Source organism: Carcharodon carcharias, chromosome 22 (genome assembly GCF_017639515.1).
Source record: "Carcharodon carcharias isolate sCarCar2 chromosome 22, sCarCar2.pri, whole genome shotgun sequence".
Taxonomy (NCBI): Eukaryota; Metazoa; Chordata; class Chondrichthyes; order Lamniformes; family Lamnidae; genus Carcharodon; species Carcharodon carcharias.
Genome location: NC_054488.1, coordinates 14,715,033 through 14,731,114, shown reverse-complemented (window position 1 = coordinate 14,731,114; position 16,082 = coordinate 14,715,033). Strand labels below are relative to the sequence as shown.

The following is a 16,082-nucleotide window of genomic DNA, read 5'->3' as shown; positions in this document are numbered from 1 at the left end:
CTTTCAAAGGCTTTCAGATATTTGATGATTCAGTAATGCTGCTCCCCTTTAACTTCCCATATCCCTTCCAACTTACCCACACACAGTTTTCCGCTGCTACTGCTAGTGTTCTTCCTCTGTCCCTCCAAATATCCATCTGAAGCTATGTGCAGTTAGGATAATGAGTTGAATTCGGAAAATTGGATACAATTAGCAAGCTTCCATTCATGTCAATGTGATGCTCATTTTTAATCATTCGGGTGTCAGCACAGTAGAAAACCATGAGTTAGCATTGGGCCCTTTCGGATCAGGTAGAGCTGCTAGATGCAGAGGAAAGGCACCTCTTCCCTGTCTTCAATCTATGAGGTTAATATCTGATGGGAGCAACAGTCAAATTCCATATGAATACATATTTATAGGATCATATCCAAAACAATAAATTTCAAATTACAACAGAAAATGCTGGAAAAACTCTGCAGGTCTGGCAGCATCTGTGAAGAGAGAAACTGAGTTAACGTTTCAAGTCCCCTGAAGAAGAATCTTACAGATTCGAAACTTTAACCCTGTTCCTCCCTCCACAGACACTGCCAGACTTGCTGGGCAGAATTTTCTCCCCGTCAGGGAGGGAAGTTGATGGGCTGGCGCATGCGGGCGCGCTTCCGATCGGTGCCCCCAATCGGAGGCGCGATGCCATTTTATGTGGGCAGTCCACCCAGTGTGATGTCTGCCAGGAAGTGCTATGTGCTCCCTGTGTGGGCAGGGGGGGGGATCTCTAAACTCAAGAGTGTGCTCGTTCACACATGCGCACGAAATCACATAATCACAGTGCAGAAGAGGCCCTTTGGCCCATCGAGTCTGCACTGACACATGAAAAACACCTGACCTACCTACCTAATCCCATTTACCAGCACTTGGCCCATAGCCTTGAATGTTATGACGTGCCAAGTGCTCATCCAGGTAATTTTTAAAGGATGTGAGGCAACCCACCTCCACCACCCTCCCAGGCAGCGCATTCCAGACCATTTCCACCCTCTGGGTAAAAAGGTTTTTCCTCACATCCCCCCTAAACCTCCTGACCCTCACTTTGAAATTGTGTCCACTCATGACTGACCCTTCAAATAAGGGGAACAGCTGCTCCCTATCCACCCTGTCCATAATCTTGTACACCTCGATCAGGTCGCCCCTCAGTCTTCTCTGCTCCAACGAAAACAACCCAAGTCAATCCAACCTCTCTTCATAACTTAAATGTTTCATCCCAGGCAACATCCTGGTGAATCTCCTCTGCACCCCCTCCAGTGCAATCACATCCTTCCTATAATGTGGTGACCAGAACTGCACACAGTACTCCAGCTGTGGCCTCACCAAGGTTCTATTACAACTCCAACATGACCTCCCTACTTTTGTAATCTATGCCTCGATTGATAAAGGCAAGTGTCCCATATGCCTTTTTCACCACCCCACTAACATGCCTCTCCGCCTTCAGAGATCCATGGACACACACGCCAAGATCCCTTTGTTCCTCAGAACTTCCTAGTGTCATGCCGGTCATTGAATACTTCCTTGTCAAATTACTCCTTCCAAAGTGTATCACTCACACTTTTCAGAGTTAAATTCCATCTGCCACTTATCTGCCCATTTGACCATCCCGTCTATATCTTCCTGTAGCCCAAGACACTCAACCTCACTGTTAACCACCCGGCCAATCTTTGTGTCATCCGTAAACTTACTAATCCTACCCCCCACGTAGTCATCTATGTCGTTTATATAAATGACAAATAATAGAGGACCGAGCACAGATCCCTGTGGTACGCCACTGGCCGCTGGCTTCTAGTCACTAAAGCATCCTTCTGTCATCACCCTCTGTCTCCTACAACTAAGCCAATTTCGAATCCATCTTTTCAAATTACCCTGCATCCCATGTGCCTTTGCCTTCTTTATAAGTCTCCCACGTGGGACCTTGTCAAAGGCTTTGTTGAAATCCATATAAACAACATCAACTGCGCTACCCTCATCTACACCCCTGGTCACCTCCTCAAAAAAATTCAATCAAATTTGTTAGGCATGACCTCCCTCTGACAAAGCCACGCTGACTATCCCTAATCAAACCATGAGATGAGTGCACTCATCTCCCTGCGGCTAAGTGCTGCCTCAGGGAGATCAGCTCTACTTTCAACAATATTAAAAATGGAGGAAAAAATATTCCCTTACATGTCCCCTCACGTGACAATGGCACATGAGTTGGGACATGTTCATAACTTCCATAACAGCTTTATTAACATTTTTAAAACCCTACATGAAACCTCAGCCCGCCGGTGAATGAGGTTTCATGTTTTTTCTAGTTGCCACCGAAGCTCCTGGCCTGTCCACCAACCTTAAGTTTGGATGGGCAGGTCCTTTAATTGCTTCATTGATCCTGTCAATGGTGTCAATTGGCCTTTGACAGGTCGTCGGGCGGACAGCTGATTTTGCTGTGCTCCCGCCTTCCTGAAAATTTAAATGGGACAGGGTTAAGTCATCCCGCGGCATTTTACGTGTCGGCGAGCAGGCCCCTCCCCCGCCTGCCGACGGTAAAATCCTGCCCGCTGAGTTTTTCCAGCATTTTCTGCTTTTATTTTAGATTTCCAGCATCCGCAGTATTTTGCTTTTATCTGAGAGTAAATTTCAAGTTTGCAAACCAAATTGCCTTTTAGTGCAAGTGCAGTTCGAGTTATACCTATCAGAAAGGAAGGTGGTTGTAATCGTTCGAGGCCAATCATCTCAGTCCCAGAACATCGCTGCCGGGGCAGAATTTTACCAGTCGGTGAGCGGGGACAGGGCCTGCTCACCGACGCGTAAAATGATGCGCAGTGATGTCGGGGGGAGCTCCCAATGTCACCGCGCCCCATTTAAATTTTCAGGAAGGCGGGAGAGCAGTGAAATCAGCTGTGCGCTTGCCGACCGGTCAATGGCCAATTGAGGCCATTGACAGTGTCAATTATGTAATTAAAGGACCTGCCTGTCCAACCTTAAGGCTGGCGGGCAGGCCAGGGGCCCCGGCGGGAATTAGAAAAAGCATCAAACCTCATCCAAACAGGATGAGGTTTCATGCAGGCTTTTAAAAATTTTAATAAAGATTTCGTAAAAATTATAGATATTGTCACATGAGGGGACATGTAAGGGACATTTTATTTTTCTATTTTTATCTTTTTTACATGTACAGCTGATCTCCCTGAGGCAGCACTTAGCCTCAGGGAGATGAGTGCGCCTCTTTTGTGTGTAAGTGTGAAAGAGCGCACTCTCGATTTTGGGATTCCCCCGCTGTCCACACAGGGAGTGCATAGCCTCGCGGACGTCACGCTGGGCGGGCCTTAATTGGCCAACCCATGTAAAATTAGGGGTGCCGATTGGAAGCGCGCCTGTATGCACCCGCCTTTCAACTTCCCTCCCGATGGGAGGAAAATTCAGCCCCAGGAGTTCCTCAGGGTAAGTTCCTAAGTCCAGCCGTCTTCAGCTGTTTCAATAGTGGCCTTCCCTCCATCATAAGGCTTGAAGGGGGATGTTCACTGATTGCACAATGTTCAGTATCATTCACAACTCCCCAGATACTGAAGCAGTCCATGTGCTTACACAACAAGACCTGGACAACACTCAGGCTTGGGCTGCTAAGTGGTAAGTAATTGTGCACCGCACAAGTGTTAGGAAATGATCATTTCCAACAAGAGAGAACCTAACTGTTTCCCCTAGACATTCAACGGCATTACCATCACTGAATTTCCCATTATCAACAACCTGGAAGTTACCATTGACCAGAAACTGAACTGGGCCAACCTAATAAATAATGTGGCTATTAGAGCAGATCAGGGACCAGGGATTCAGAGGCAAGTAGCTCACCTCCTGACTTGCAAAGCCTGTCCACCATCCAGAAGGCACAAGCCAGGAGTGTGATGGAATACTTTCCACCGGATGAGTGCAGCTCCAACAACATCAAGTAGCTTGACACCATCCAGGACAAAGAGGTCTGCTTGATCGGAACCCCATCTATTGAGTTAAATATCAACCCCTCCCACACCTCCCCAATGCCGATGCACAGTGGCAGCACTGTGTACTATATACACTTCACTGTCATTGGACCAAAACCCTGGAACTCCCTTCCAAACAGCACTGTAGATGCTGAACTGGGCCAACCTAATAAATAATGTGGCTATTAGAGCGCACACCAGTTGGACTGCAGTGTTCAAGATGGCAGCACATTTCAAGGACATTTAGGGATAGACAACAAACGTTGGCCTTACCGTCAATGCCAACATCACGTGAAAGAATAAAAAACCTGTTATCTCAGAATATTATGGTTCCTTTTGGTTCAAGTGCAAGGGCTGTTGTGACTATTAGGTTACAATCACAGGTGTTATTTTTCTGTGTATTATGGTACATTTACAGGGTAGTTTTTCTGAGCATGATGGTACATTTTTAGGGGCTGCTATGTCAGCAAGTTACAGTACATTTACCGGGATGTTTTTTCTGTGAATTACCGTGCGTTTACAGGGTTGTTTTTCTGAGTATTACGGTTCCATTCACTGAGCCGCTGGCCAGTTACTGACTGTGGAGTGTTATTTATTTGGCTGACTGTTGCTCCCCTGGTTGCAGGCTGAAGAGAGTAAGGTGGTTCGATTGCAGCTCGAGCTGACCCAAGTGAAGGCGGAGATTGACCGCAGAATCCAAGAGAAGGAAGAAGAGTTTGAGGCAACACGGTAATCCCATTTTCTCCCTGCAGTACTTAATCGGCATCGGTGCACCGAGTTCAATCGCTGTGTTTGAACCGAACCCAGACTGAGGTAACAGGAGCCTTTACCCCTGCCTTTTGGCAGCAGGACAGCCAGTTTCACACCACCCAGGAGTGGGCAGATCCTGGAGGAGCACCCACTTGCCCCAGGGTAATTAGGACGATTAAGCGGAAGTCCTGTAACCGGCAGGGCTACGAGTGAAGTGCTGGAAAATGGGATTAGCCTGTTGTGGCTCGTTTCTCAGCTGGCACAGACATGATGGGCAGAGTGGCCTCCTTCTGTGCTATTAACATTTTCTACATTTTCTAAATATCTGTAAAGGAGGAGTGCACAGGGATGTGGGGAGAGAACGGGAGAGTGGTAGCACGTGAATTGCTCCTCGGGAGAGCCAGCATGGACACGATGGGCTGAATGGCCTTTGTCTGTGCTGTAACCATTCTATGATTCTATGCTATGAATTAGGTATCATCCTACAAGCTCCTCAAACTTCAGCAGGCAGGGTCCTCCCAGTCTGGTCACCCAGCATTGCAAACTATGGGCTTTCAGCCCCATCGTCTTCTGCTGTTTAATGATCGATTTTACTGAGCTTTTGGCTATTGTGAAGGATTATCTTCTGCTGACTGGCCGGCAACTGAAAGTCCTACCTGGGCTATGACCATCTCTCCTGTCATTCTTTTAAACTTTTGCCGTCAAACTCTGCTCCATGTGGGGGATTGAGCCTTTTAATCGCTGATTTGTCTCTCGGTTAACATCAAAATGGTCTTTTCCTTCGTTGTAAAACGCGAGGTTTTTCTGTCCAAGGGTGGAGTAAAGTTTTTAGTATAATTTCCGCTGCTTCCCTCACCCCCCACCCCCCCAACCCTTTCGCGTTCCCACCTTTCTGAGCAGTTGCTGACACCTGTTGTGGTACAGAGGCCACAGGCAGCAACTGCCCTCATGTGAACCCCAGTGTGAATGTCGGCAGGCTGTTCACCTTTGTGTGGCCTGATCGCAGCTGGGCTTGGTTCTATTCTCCCTATGCTTCCCAGCAGTGGCGGGGGGCAGGGTTGGGGATGGGTGAGGCGGGCTCCAGTATCTCACTCAGAGTGGGGGACGTTGGTGAATTTTCCTTCTCACGACCCAGGAAGGCTGAGGGAAATTTTAATGACAACCGGACTGAGATCAGCTAAATCAACACAGTTCAAAGCAGGGGAGCCCTTCTGGCCTTTGTAGCTCACCCCTACCCCGCAGAGTGTTTTGTACAGGTCAGAATCAGCAGGAAGACCATATGGTAAGTAAATGTGTGATAGAATTAAGGAGAAAATACACCATTCGGCATATAAAATAGACCATAAGACAGCCCAATGCTCTACTTTATAAAACTCATAAACCGTATGTAAATGATTGCGAATTTAAGAATCTTAAGCTGACTGCATATGATCTTGGACTTGAATATAAAATGCAAAGTGCAGCAGTCCTTTCAGTTCAAAAAACATTTATTCTTTCACGGGATGTGGGCATCGCTGGCTGGGCCCAGCATTTATTGCCCATCTCTAATTGCCCTTGAGAAGCTGGTGGTGAGCTGCCTTCTTGAACCACTGCAGCCCAACGTGGTGTAGGTACACCCACAGCGCTATTAGGAAGAGAATTCCAGGATTTTGATCCAAAGAGAGTGAAGGAGCGGCGATGTATTTCCATGTCAGGATGGTGTGTGACTTGGAGGGGAACCTGTAGGTGGTGGTGTTCCCCTGTGTCTGCTACCCTTGTCCTTCTAGGTGGTAGAGGTCACAGGTTTAGAAAGTGCTGTCGAAGAAGTTAAGGAGTCCTGCATTTTGCAATGTATTGTAATTATTTGCATAGTTAAATATTCATAATTTTGTGAACCTTTTATTATTTTACACTTTTGTTGTAAGAGTGGCTGAGTTGCTACCATTAATGGTAGAGTTGATCTGCAGACACTTCTTGGGTGGAAACATTAAGTTTATTTACAATGTTCTCAGCATCAACTACATGTGTGCTTTCAACTCCAACTCTACCTCCATATTGACTGGTGTGGTAGCCCACGCTACTCTCCTATTGGTTATTACAGATCATGTGATCTTCCTTACCAAGTATTATTCTTAAAGGTACATTACACATTAAACAAAACCACAATTACTACAACTTTATTTTTATTTTACTGATCATCCTTAACTATTATAAATTATGAATACTTGTTTTATTTCTTTGTCATCACAATTTGTCACCTGCTGCCAGGCCGATTTTTTCGACCTGTTTTTCCATGGTGGACAGGAAGGAGGCAGTAATGTGTGTTTGCTGAGATTAATGTTTTCCTCTCCAAGTTTGAAATGGCTGAAATTGACAGTGTTTAGTAGCACCTCCAAAATGAATTAACTTCTGCTGCTTATTCCTAACAAAGTATCTGTTTCCAGCCTTTGCTCACGTTTCTCTTCTTCTCTTCTGTCTTCCATAACTTCTGTCGGATATCCCCTCCCTCCTGTGGTAAGTCTGAAACGTGCACTTTTCTCTTTATAGTGTTCGTATTGAACCATTTAGAGAGTTTCTGGCCCGCAGCAGCATCAAGGGATTGTCTTGGATGTTGCGCCTTCTTTTAGTGGCCAACATTGGGGTGTGAATTCAGGTTGAGAAGGATCCAATTATTGTTGAGAAGTCATGGGGCAGGGCAAAGCCAAGGTTCAGGAGAGGAACAGGGTGGAGAAGAGAAGGGAAATCAGGGAACAGCAGTTAGAATATCGCCAAGAATTGGCTTTCAAAGTCTTTAGATTGTAACAGGAAAGGAATTCAAAGGAAAGAAGCAAAAGTGGAATTTTTGGGGCCCCAGGAAAGAATAAATTAGAGCAGCAACAGCTTATAATTACATAACACCTTTAACCTAGTAAAACATCCCAAAGTGCTTCACAGAAGCATTATCAAACAAAATTTGATACTGATCCACAAAATGAGATAATAGGACAGATAACTAAAAGCTTGGTCAAAGATAAAGGGTTTATGTATCATCGTAAAGAAGAAGAGACAGAGGGCAGGGAGGTTTAGGAAGGGAATTCCAGAGTCAGGGACCTCCGCAGCTCGGCCACCAATGGTGCAACAATTAAAATCAGGAATGTACAAGAGGCCTGAATTGGAGGAGTGAAGAGACCTGGGAGGGTTGTAAGGCTGAAGGCGATTACAGAGATAGGGAGGGGTGAGGCCATGGAGGGATTTCAAAAGAAGGGTGAGAATTTCAAAATCAAGGCGTTGCCGGACTGGGAACCGATATGGGTCAGCGAGCACAGGGCTGGATGGGACTTGATGCAAATTAGAGTAGAGTTTTGGGTGAGCTCGAGTTTATGGTGTGTGGGAGGGGTGTGATGTGATTGTAAAATTGAACATTTTAATGTTTCTAATTGACACTCAGTGATGTCTTTGTTATCTGGGATCAGGGCTAGCCGTTTTCTCCTCTTTGTGTTGCTGCTTGAAAGGGTTTGGCATTTGCCTCAGAGCCTTCCAATGACTGGCCCATGTTTTACCTATCAAGGAAAAACCACCAGCGAACTCTGGACTCGTTGCAAGCCAGCCTTGATGCTGAGGTGAAAGGTCGCGGGGAGGCGCTGAGAGTAAAGAAGAAGCTGGAGAGTGACCTGAATGAGCTGGAGATCCAACTGGACCAAGGGAACAAGAACAACAGTGAGCTGGTGAAGCTACTGAAGAAGATGCAACAACAGACAAAGGTGAGACAGGAGCTGAAGGCTGCGAGAATAGCAGGCCACAGTATCGGATGGGGATAGTTTAAAATACAACAAAGCCAATACTATCAATGAGAGAGGACATCTGGTCCGTCTTATCCCATCCATTTGGAAATTCAAAAAAATGAACGTGAATTGTAAGTTTGCATATAATACCAGAAGAAGGACATGCATTTACATAGCACCTTTCACAACCCCAGGATGTCTCAAAGCACTTTAAATGTATTTTTGAAGCGTCACTGTTGTAGGAAGTGTGACAAGCAACTTGTGCACAGCAAAGAGTTAGTGACCAGGTAGTCCATTTCAGTGGCTCTGGCTCCCTTAATGATGAACTCATTCCAAGTGTTGATCACAAAATGCATGAAGAAGTGTTTTCATGACTTCTCTCCTCAACGTTCAGCCGTTTTAACCTATGCCCTGTGTTCTAATTTTGACACTTTCCAGTGATGTAGTGCTCCAGGTTAACCTTTTCTAGACAGGACTTGCACTTATAAAGCGCCCTTCATAACCTCAGTACATCTGAAGAGATGTGGGAAAAGGAAGCGAATCTTATATTCCGGATCCCACTGCCTCGTAGCCAACGTCATCCTCAAATCGAGGGAGAGCTGACAACATCCCAAAGTGCTTTACAGCTAATGGAGTATTTTATAAGCATTGTTACTGTTGTAGTGTGAGACTGTGTTGTTTAATGTTTGGAATACTTTTGAAAGTGTCTCTTTCAGTCTCCTTCTCTTAAGATTAGAGACCCCTTTTCTCAGTCCTTTGCCATGAGGGATCTTCCATGCATTCTCTGCAAGGCTTGAATAATTTTCCTACCTTTTTAGTGTTCAACGAAGGAACAGCCTGGCAAGCCGTGAATGAAGACATTTTGTCCAGAAATTGCCGCTACACACTGTCATTTTTGTTGTAATTTCTCCTCATCCTGGTTTCTTTCATGAGCCCTTCCCAAACTCCAGATGAGGGGCTGAGTGAGTGATGAACCCACTGCCAGGCAATCTAAAAGCAGCCACTAGAGGGAGAACCAAGCCAGCCGAGTATTTTCTGTGGTCGGTGCTTGACTTCTGCTCAAGCTCTGTCTCTGACGCGAGTGAGGTTCACTCTGTTTGAAATTGTGGACATTAGTTTCTGCCTCGCCAACCTGTCCATACGATGTTGGGTGTCAAAAGAAGTGCCGCTCACCTTTTTAACTTGGTTGTTAGAAGCCAGGGGAGTGATATGTTCCTGTTTTACCTCAATCTGATTGGCCAATTCTTCATCTGTGTGACAACTTGTCATTGAAGCAGTTCTTTGTCATACTTCAGCCACATTATATTTGTGGTTTCCTCTCAAATGGGTTCATTTTCTTTCTGTAAAGGGCAGTCTGCTGGGAACCATTGATCCTAACAGTTTAATCGTGGGCTTCGAGTTAATGCTCCCTGTTCAAAGTATTTGCCAGTAACAGAGACCCCCTACTGGCTAAATAGCAGATCCCACCTGAATAATATGCCGATCCCGTGGTTGGACAGTTCCATCTTGAGTCCCAGGCTGAGGTGATTAAGTGGCTCACCTTAACTTGCGTCGGAGAATGGAGAGCCCAGCTTTTCCATGACATTGCCTGAAGGGCTGTAAATTAGCTCTAGCTTAGTGGTAACACCCTTGCCCCGATTCAGAAGATTGTGGGTTCAATTCCGACTCCAGGGACTCGAGCACAAAATCCAGGCTGACGCTTCAGCGCTGAGGGAGTGCTGCACTGTTGGAGGCGTCATCTTTCAGATGAGACTTTAAATTGATGCCTCACCTGCTCTCCCAGGTGGAGGCTACACTGTTTGAAGAAGAGCAAGGGAGTTCTCCCCAGTATTCTGGCCAACACTTATCCCTCAATAAATGCCTAAAGCAGACGATCTGGTTAGCTATCATGTTGTTGTTTGTGGGAGCTTGCTGTGCACAGATAAGTAACCATGTTCCCTACATAACAACAGTGACTGCACTGTTAAGTGCTTTGGGATGTCTTAAGGTTGTGAAAGGTGCTAGGTAAATGCAAGTTATTTTTAACAAATGCATGTTGTACCATTACTTTTCTAAACAGAGCTGGGAAGCGTTTCAGCAGAAGGCACAACCACGGGGGACTCCTTCCCCTTGTACACCTCCATCAGTAATGTCCTCAATTATTTATGAAGAGGCGGAGCCCAAAAAGGCCCAAGAACCCACATGGAATTCCTGTTGATCTTAATGGCTGGGCTTCATTAACAGGTCCAGCAGCCAACAAAATGGAGAACCTGCCCGATGAACAGGAGAGAACATCAGCAACAGAGAGCTGAAAACTGAGGCCCCTAGCAGGACAGTCCCAGGAAATTGGGAGGTCGGAGAGGCCCCTGATTGGGTCTGGAGTGGAAGAGTTTGCTCCCCCTGTCTCTGTTACAACACATGTGTAAATACACTGGTGATACAAATGCTGCACTTCAAAGTAATTGACTGGATGTGAGGTGTTTGAGGAGCTTTCTGAGAGCTGGGGATAAGGCATTAAAAAGAAATGTAGGTCATAATTTCTAACTAAGTATTATCACCCAGAAAATATTCATGAGATTTTCACTGAACGCATTTTCATGCCATTGGATTGGGAAAGGACAGTGGGAGAACACCCTGCTCCTTAACTAGCATCATACAATCAATAGACACCCCTATCATGGCCTCTCCAGCAGTGCTGTACTGTACTTGAGCACGTTACCTAGACTGATATTGTACTCAAGTCCTGGAATGTGGCTTGAACCCAAAACCCTTTGTGACTCAGAGAGCCAAGAGTGCAACCAAACCCTCAGCACAGCCTCCTCACAATGCACTTTTCTCTAAATGGAGGGTAAATCTTTCCAAAATTTTAGTCAGTTTCAAATTCTTGCTCAATTCACATTTAACTTTATTCTGTGGAAAGACAAGCAATTGCCAGTCAGTAGACACCTCAGTGTATGCAGCCTATCTGCTGTGTTATTTGGGTGTGACTCGGAGAGGACAATCACACACATGACTCTCTCCAGTTGTTTAGTGGGCTCTGCACTCAGCAATTGAGCCAGGTCAGGAAACTCTGAACTTCAAGCATTCAGTTGGCTGACCTGAGCCAGATTGATGGGTTTTACATCTGCATCGCAAAGTGGAAGGAGGTAGAATGGAAACCAGCTGGCCCCCCTTTTTTTTGGAACGTGCTAAGGCATGGGTCGGAGTGGACTGGGCTGTGATGCTTCCCACAGTTGAATAACCAGTTGATCCTCTGTCTAGATTTACGCAGGAGGAATGGCCATTTGTGGCAAAGAGCATCTGTCACCCAGGAAAATACACACACCCTTCAGCAGAGGAGAAAATACACACACCCTTCAGCAGAGGAGAGATTTGGAGTGGAAACAGCCTCGCAATTCTGCTTTGAAGAGCTTTTTGTTATTTATTCTTTCATGGGATGTGGGTGGCGCTGGCAAGGCCAGCATTTGTTGCCTGTTCTAACTGCCCTCGAACTGGGTGGTTTCCTAGACCATTTCAGAGGGCAGTTAAGAGTCAACCACCTTGCTCTGGATCTGGAGTCATGTGTAAGCCAGACCAGGTAAGGACAGCAGATTTCCTTCCCTAAAGGACATTAGTGAACCAGATGGGTTTTACAACAATCATGGTCACCATCATTGATGGCTAGCTTTCAATTCCAGATTTATTAATTTAACTTAAATTTCACCAGCTGCCATGATGGGATTTGAACCCATGTCCCCAGAGCATTAGCCCGAACCGCTGGATTACTAGTCCAGTGATATTACCGTTACACCATTATCCTCTCCCTAAGTAGGTTTAGAAAGTACACAAACAGGAAAAACATCCTCACCAGTTCCCCCCACTCAAGAAATGAACTCATCTCTCCCGGACTAATATGCACGAGGTGGTAAAAACAAAAAACTGCGGATGCTGGAAATCCAAAACAAAAACAGAAACAGAAATACCTGGAAAAACTCAGCAGGTCTGGCAGCATCGGCGGAGAAGAGCACAGTTGATGTTTCGAGTCCTCATGCCCCTTCAACAGAACTAAGTAAAAATAGGAAAGGGGTGAAATATAAGCTGGCTTAAGGGTGGGAGGGCTTTGTTGGGACAAGCAGCCAGTCCTCCCCCTATTACTGGCTGCTTGTCCCAACAAACACCCATCCCCCACTTAAACCAGCTTATGTTGAAGGGTCATGAGGACTCGAAACGTCAACTGTGCACTAGGTGGTGCTGTGTACCAGCTCTTGACTCTCAAACTGAAATACGATAGTCCGTTAAAAAGCGAGTGCAGTGCTCAGGACTGCCCTGTGCTTTTCCACTGGTAGAGATGTCTCATCCCTCCGTTCCTGATAATCTAGTGTTATTTCTTCAGGATTGTTCTCTATATTTTCATTGCCATGTAGTTCGAGCTCATTGTTGTTACCGAGGGGCCGATGAACGATAATAGAGCTGGTTGCAAAATGTAAAACAAAGACGATCTCCTAACGTTATTGCCACCCTGTCTTGATGTTCTAGAGAACAGTGTGAAATGGAGTAGGGATTCTCAGACTGACTGACAGTGCGACAGGCCCCAGTGTGAACACTCTTCCTTGGCCATAATCATCTGACCAGTCTGTAGGGTGGTCAGACCTGTACCTTGGCAGCTTTTTTTGGGGGGAATGTCATGTCGTATGATCAGGGAGGAGTGAACACTCACCAAACAAGAGTATCCCATGGGACTTTAATCCATCTCCACTCAGCAGTACTGTTGAGAGTGAGCTCTGAGCACTACATCTTCTTGAACATTGCTGAAAAGAGAGACGCATTGCTGAAGTTTTTGTCTTTCAGGACAAATGCAAGAAAGCCAAATTTCAAACGATCACAACAATTTATACTGCAAGACAAAAGGGTGCTGATTGGTTGGCAAGTCGACTCTGATTGGCCGAGGTGTTACCATGGAGAAAGCAATGGGGCACTGTAGGCTCCATAAGCTTCCAGGTAATTCAAAAAAGATGCAAGCTTTTGTTTGCAGAAAACAGGTCCCTGCATATTAATGAATACATCCTCTCATTGAAAGGTCAAAGGGCCATTTATAACTCCCAGTGTGATTCATCCACTGGCACTATTTTGAAGTAGGGTAGGAGAGTTCTCCCACATGTTCCTGGCCGACCAAACCCTAAGGACAAATAACCTTAGTATTTAGTTAATTGCTGTTCGCGGGAGCTTGCTGTGCACGGGTTGGCAGCTGTGTTTCCTACATTACGACAGTGTTCACGCCATGAAACAAAGTAGGTCATTGGCTGTGAAGCACTTTAGGACACCCTGTGGGGATGAAGGGCGCTATAAAAATGCAAGGTCTTTCGTTTCTTTCAACTCGTGACGGGTAGCTGGTACGGCAGTCGCTTCCTTGAGCAGCTGAATGGCTGGTGTTGAAGGAACTGTGTTACTGTGTTACCCAGGACATGCAGACTCAGTTGGAGGATGACACCCGGCAACATGAGGAGCTCCGAGAGCAGTACAGCCTGGTGGAGCGCCGCTGCAGCGTGCTGTCCACTGAGCTGGAAGAAACCCACAGTGCCCTGGACATAACCGACCGCGCACGCAAAATCCTGGAGCAAGAACTGATGGAGATGACTGATAAATACAACGAGATTAACACACAGGTAAGGAGAGAGCTGCTCTAGGGTGGCAGGCTGGGACAGGGAAGCCATCAATTAAAGCTGAGGACTTGAAACAACTTGAATTCCTCAAAGTGGATTTGGAATTTACAACGTGCTGGCAAGGTGCCGAACTCACAATATAAATAAACAAGTAATCACAACTTATAACATCATAGTCAATTAGTAAAATTAAAATGAAGTATAAAACAATAAAAGGATTGTAAAATTAGTACACAAATAATTACAATACATTGCAAAATGCAGCTGTCATTAATACCCAGAATAAAAATGGAAGGTCTCCTACACTCTGCATTTTGTATTAAGCTCCTTGGTGCTAATTGGGTCCACACCAGTTGATGAAGTTAAAACTAAGACACAGTTGCTTTCTTTGCTGGAGAGCGCTTATTGACTTAGTTCACAGTCCACAATACTTCAGCTAGGTCAGTGTCCCAGCAATCCCCATACAAATATCCATCAAACGCCAGCGGTTTCTTGTCACATTTCTATTGCTACGGCTCAACGTCGTGCAGGGATGAGATTGACAGGATACTCCCAGGATACTCGGGAAAGGCCCATCAGAGACGTTCCCAGGTTTTCCGCGGAGCGCTGAGCACTCTGACCTTTGTCTCCTCCCCTTCCCCAGTTCCAAGGAGCTACTGTCCTCAAACGGAAGCTGGAATCTGACCTGCAGCAGCTGACAGCTGAGCACGAGGAGTTGACGAGTGAATTCAGAGGCGCGGACGAGAAGGCGAAGAAGGTGCTTTGTGAGGTGAGCTCAGCTCCTCGTCGCTTCCTGGGCTTATCCCTGGGGAGCGGTGGGCGGGGAACCTTTTTACTGAACAGGGGGCTGTTCTGGCAGAGCTTTGTCCTCCTTGATGTGAGCGATGTCACGGCTGGAGAATGGAACTTGCCCATGAGCAGCATATGTCCCCCATCCACCCACACCCCTCCCACCCACACCCCTCCCACCCACACTCCTCCCACTCCCACCCCCGCCCACCCAACCCCTTCCCTGTTATTTTGGTGCTTCCTGCACCAAACGACGTTCACACTCTATTGTCTCCAAATGTGGGGGAATGATACACTGTCAGAGGGTCAGTACTGAGGGAGTGCTGCACTGTCAGAGGGTCAGTACTGAGGGAGTGCTGCACTGTCAGAGGGTCAGTACTGAGGGAGTGCTGCACTGTCAGAGGGTCAGTACTGGGGGAGTGCTGCACTGTCAGAGGGTCAGTACTGGGGGAGTGCTGCACTGTCAGAGGGTCAGTACTGGGGGAGTGCTGCACTGTCAGAGGGTCAGTACTGAGGGAGTGCTGCACTCACAGAGGGTCAGTACTGGGGGAGTGCTGCACTGTCAGAGGGTCAGTACTAAGGGAGTGCTGCACTGTTAGAGGGTCAGTACTAAGGGAGTGCTGCACTGTCAGAGGGTCAATACTGAGGGAGTGCTGTACTGTCAGAGGGTCAGTACTGAGGGAGTGCTACGCGGTCAGAGGGTCAGTACTTAGGGAGTGCTGCTCTGTCAGAGGGTCAGTACTGAGGGAGTGCTGCACTGTCAGAGGGTCAGTACTGGGGGAGTGCTGCACTGTCAGAGGGTCAGTACTGGGGGAGTGCTGCACTGTCAGAGGGTCAGTACTGAGGGAGTGCTGCACTCACAGAGGGTCAGTACTGGGGGAGTGCTGCACTGTCAGAGGGTCAGTACTAAGGGAGTGCTGCACTGTTAGAGGGTCAGTACTAAGGGAGTGCTGCACTGTCAGAGGGTCAGTACTGAGGGAGTGCTACGCGGTCAGAGGGTCAGTACTAAGGGAGTGCTCCACTGTCAGAGGGTCAGTACTGAGGGAGTGCTGCACTGTTAGAGGGTCAGTACTGAGGGAGTGCTGCACTGTCAGAGGGTCAGTACTGAGGGAGTGCTGCACAGTCAGAGGGTCAGTACTAAGGGAGTGCTGCACTGTCAGAGGGTCAGTACTGAGGGAGTGCTGCACTGTCAGAGGGTCATGATTGGG

The 16,082-nt window shown here is 46.8% G+C and overlaps 1 protein-coding gene across 1 annotated transcript in view; it reads left to right on the top strand.

Moving 5' to 3' along the window:
• The window catches only part of LOC121293560 (myosin-16), a 223,628-nt gene that overhangs the window by 100,665 nt on the left and 106,881 nt on the right, over positions 1 to 16,082 (top strand). Inside the window, exons 13-16 of the mRNA XM_041216592.1 lie at positions 4,603 to 4,706; positions 8,254 to 8,446; positions 13,885 to 14,088; positions 14,729 to 14,854. Of these exons, the coding sequence (XP_041072526.1) occupies positions 4,603 to 4,706; positions 8,254 to 8,446; positions 13,885 to 14,088; positions 14,729 to 14,854 (627 nt within the window). The remainder of the gene's footprint in view (positions 1 to 4,602; positions 4,707 to 8,253; positions 8,447 to 13,884; positions 14,089 to 14,728; positions 14,855 to 16,082) is intronic.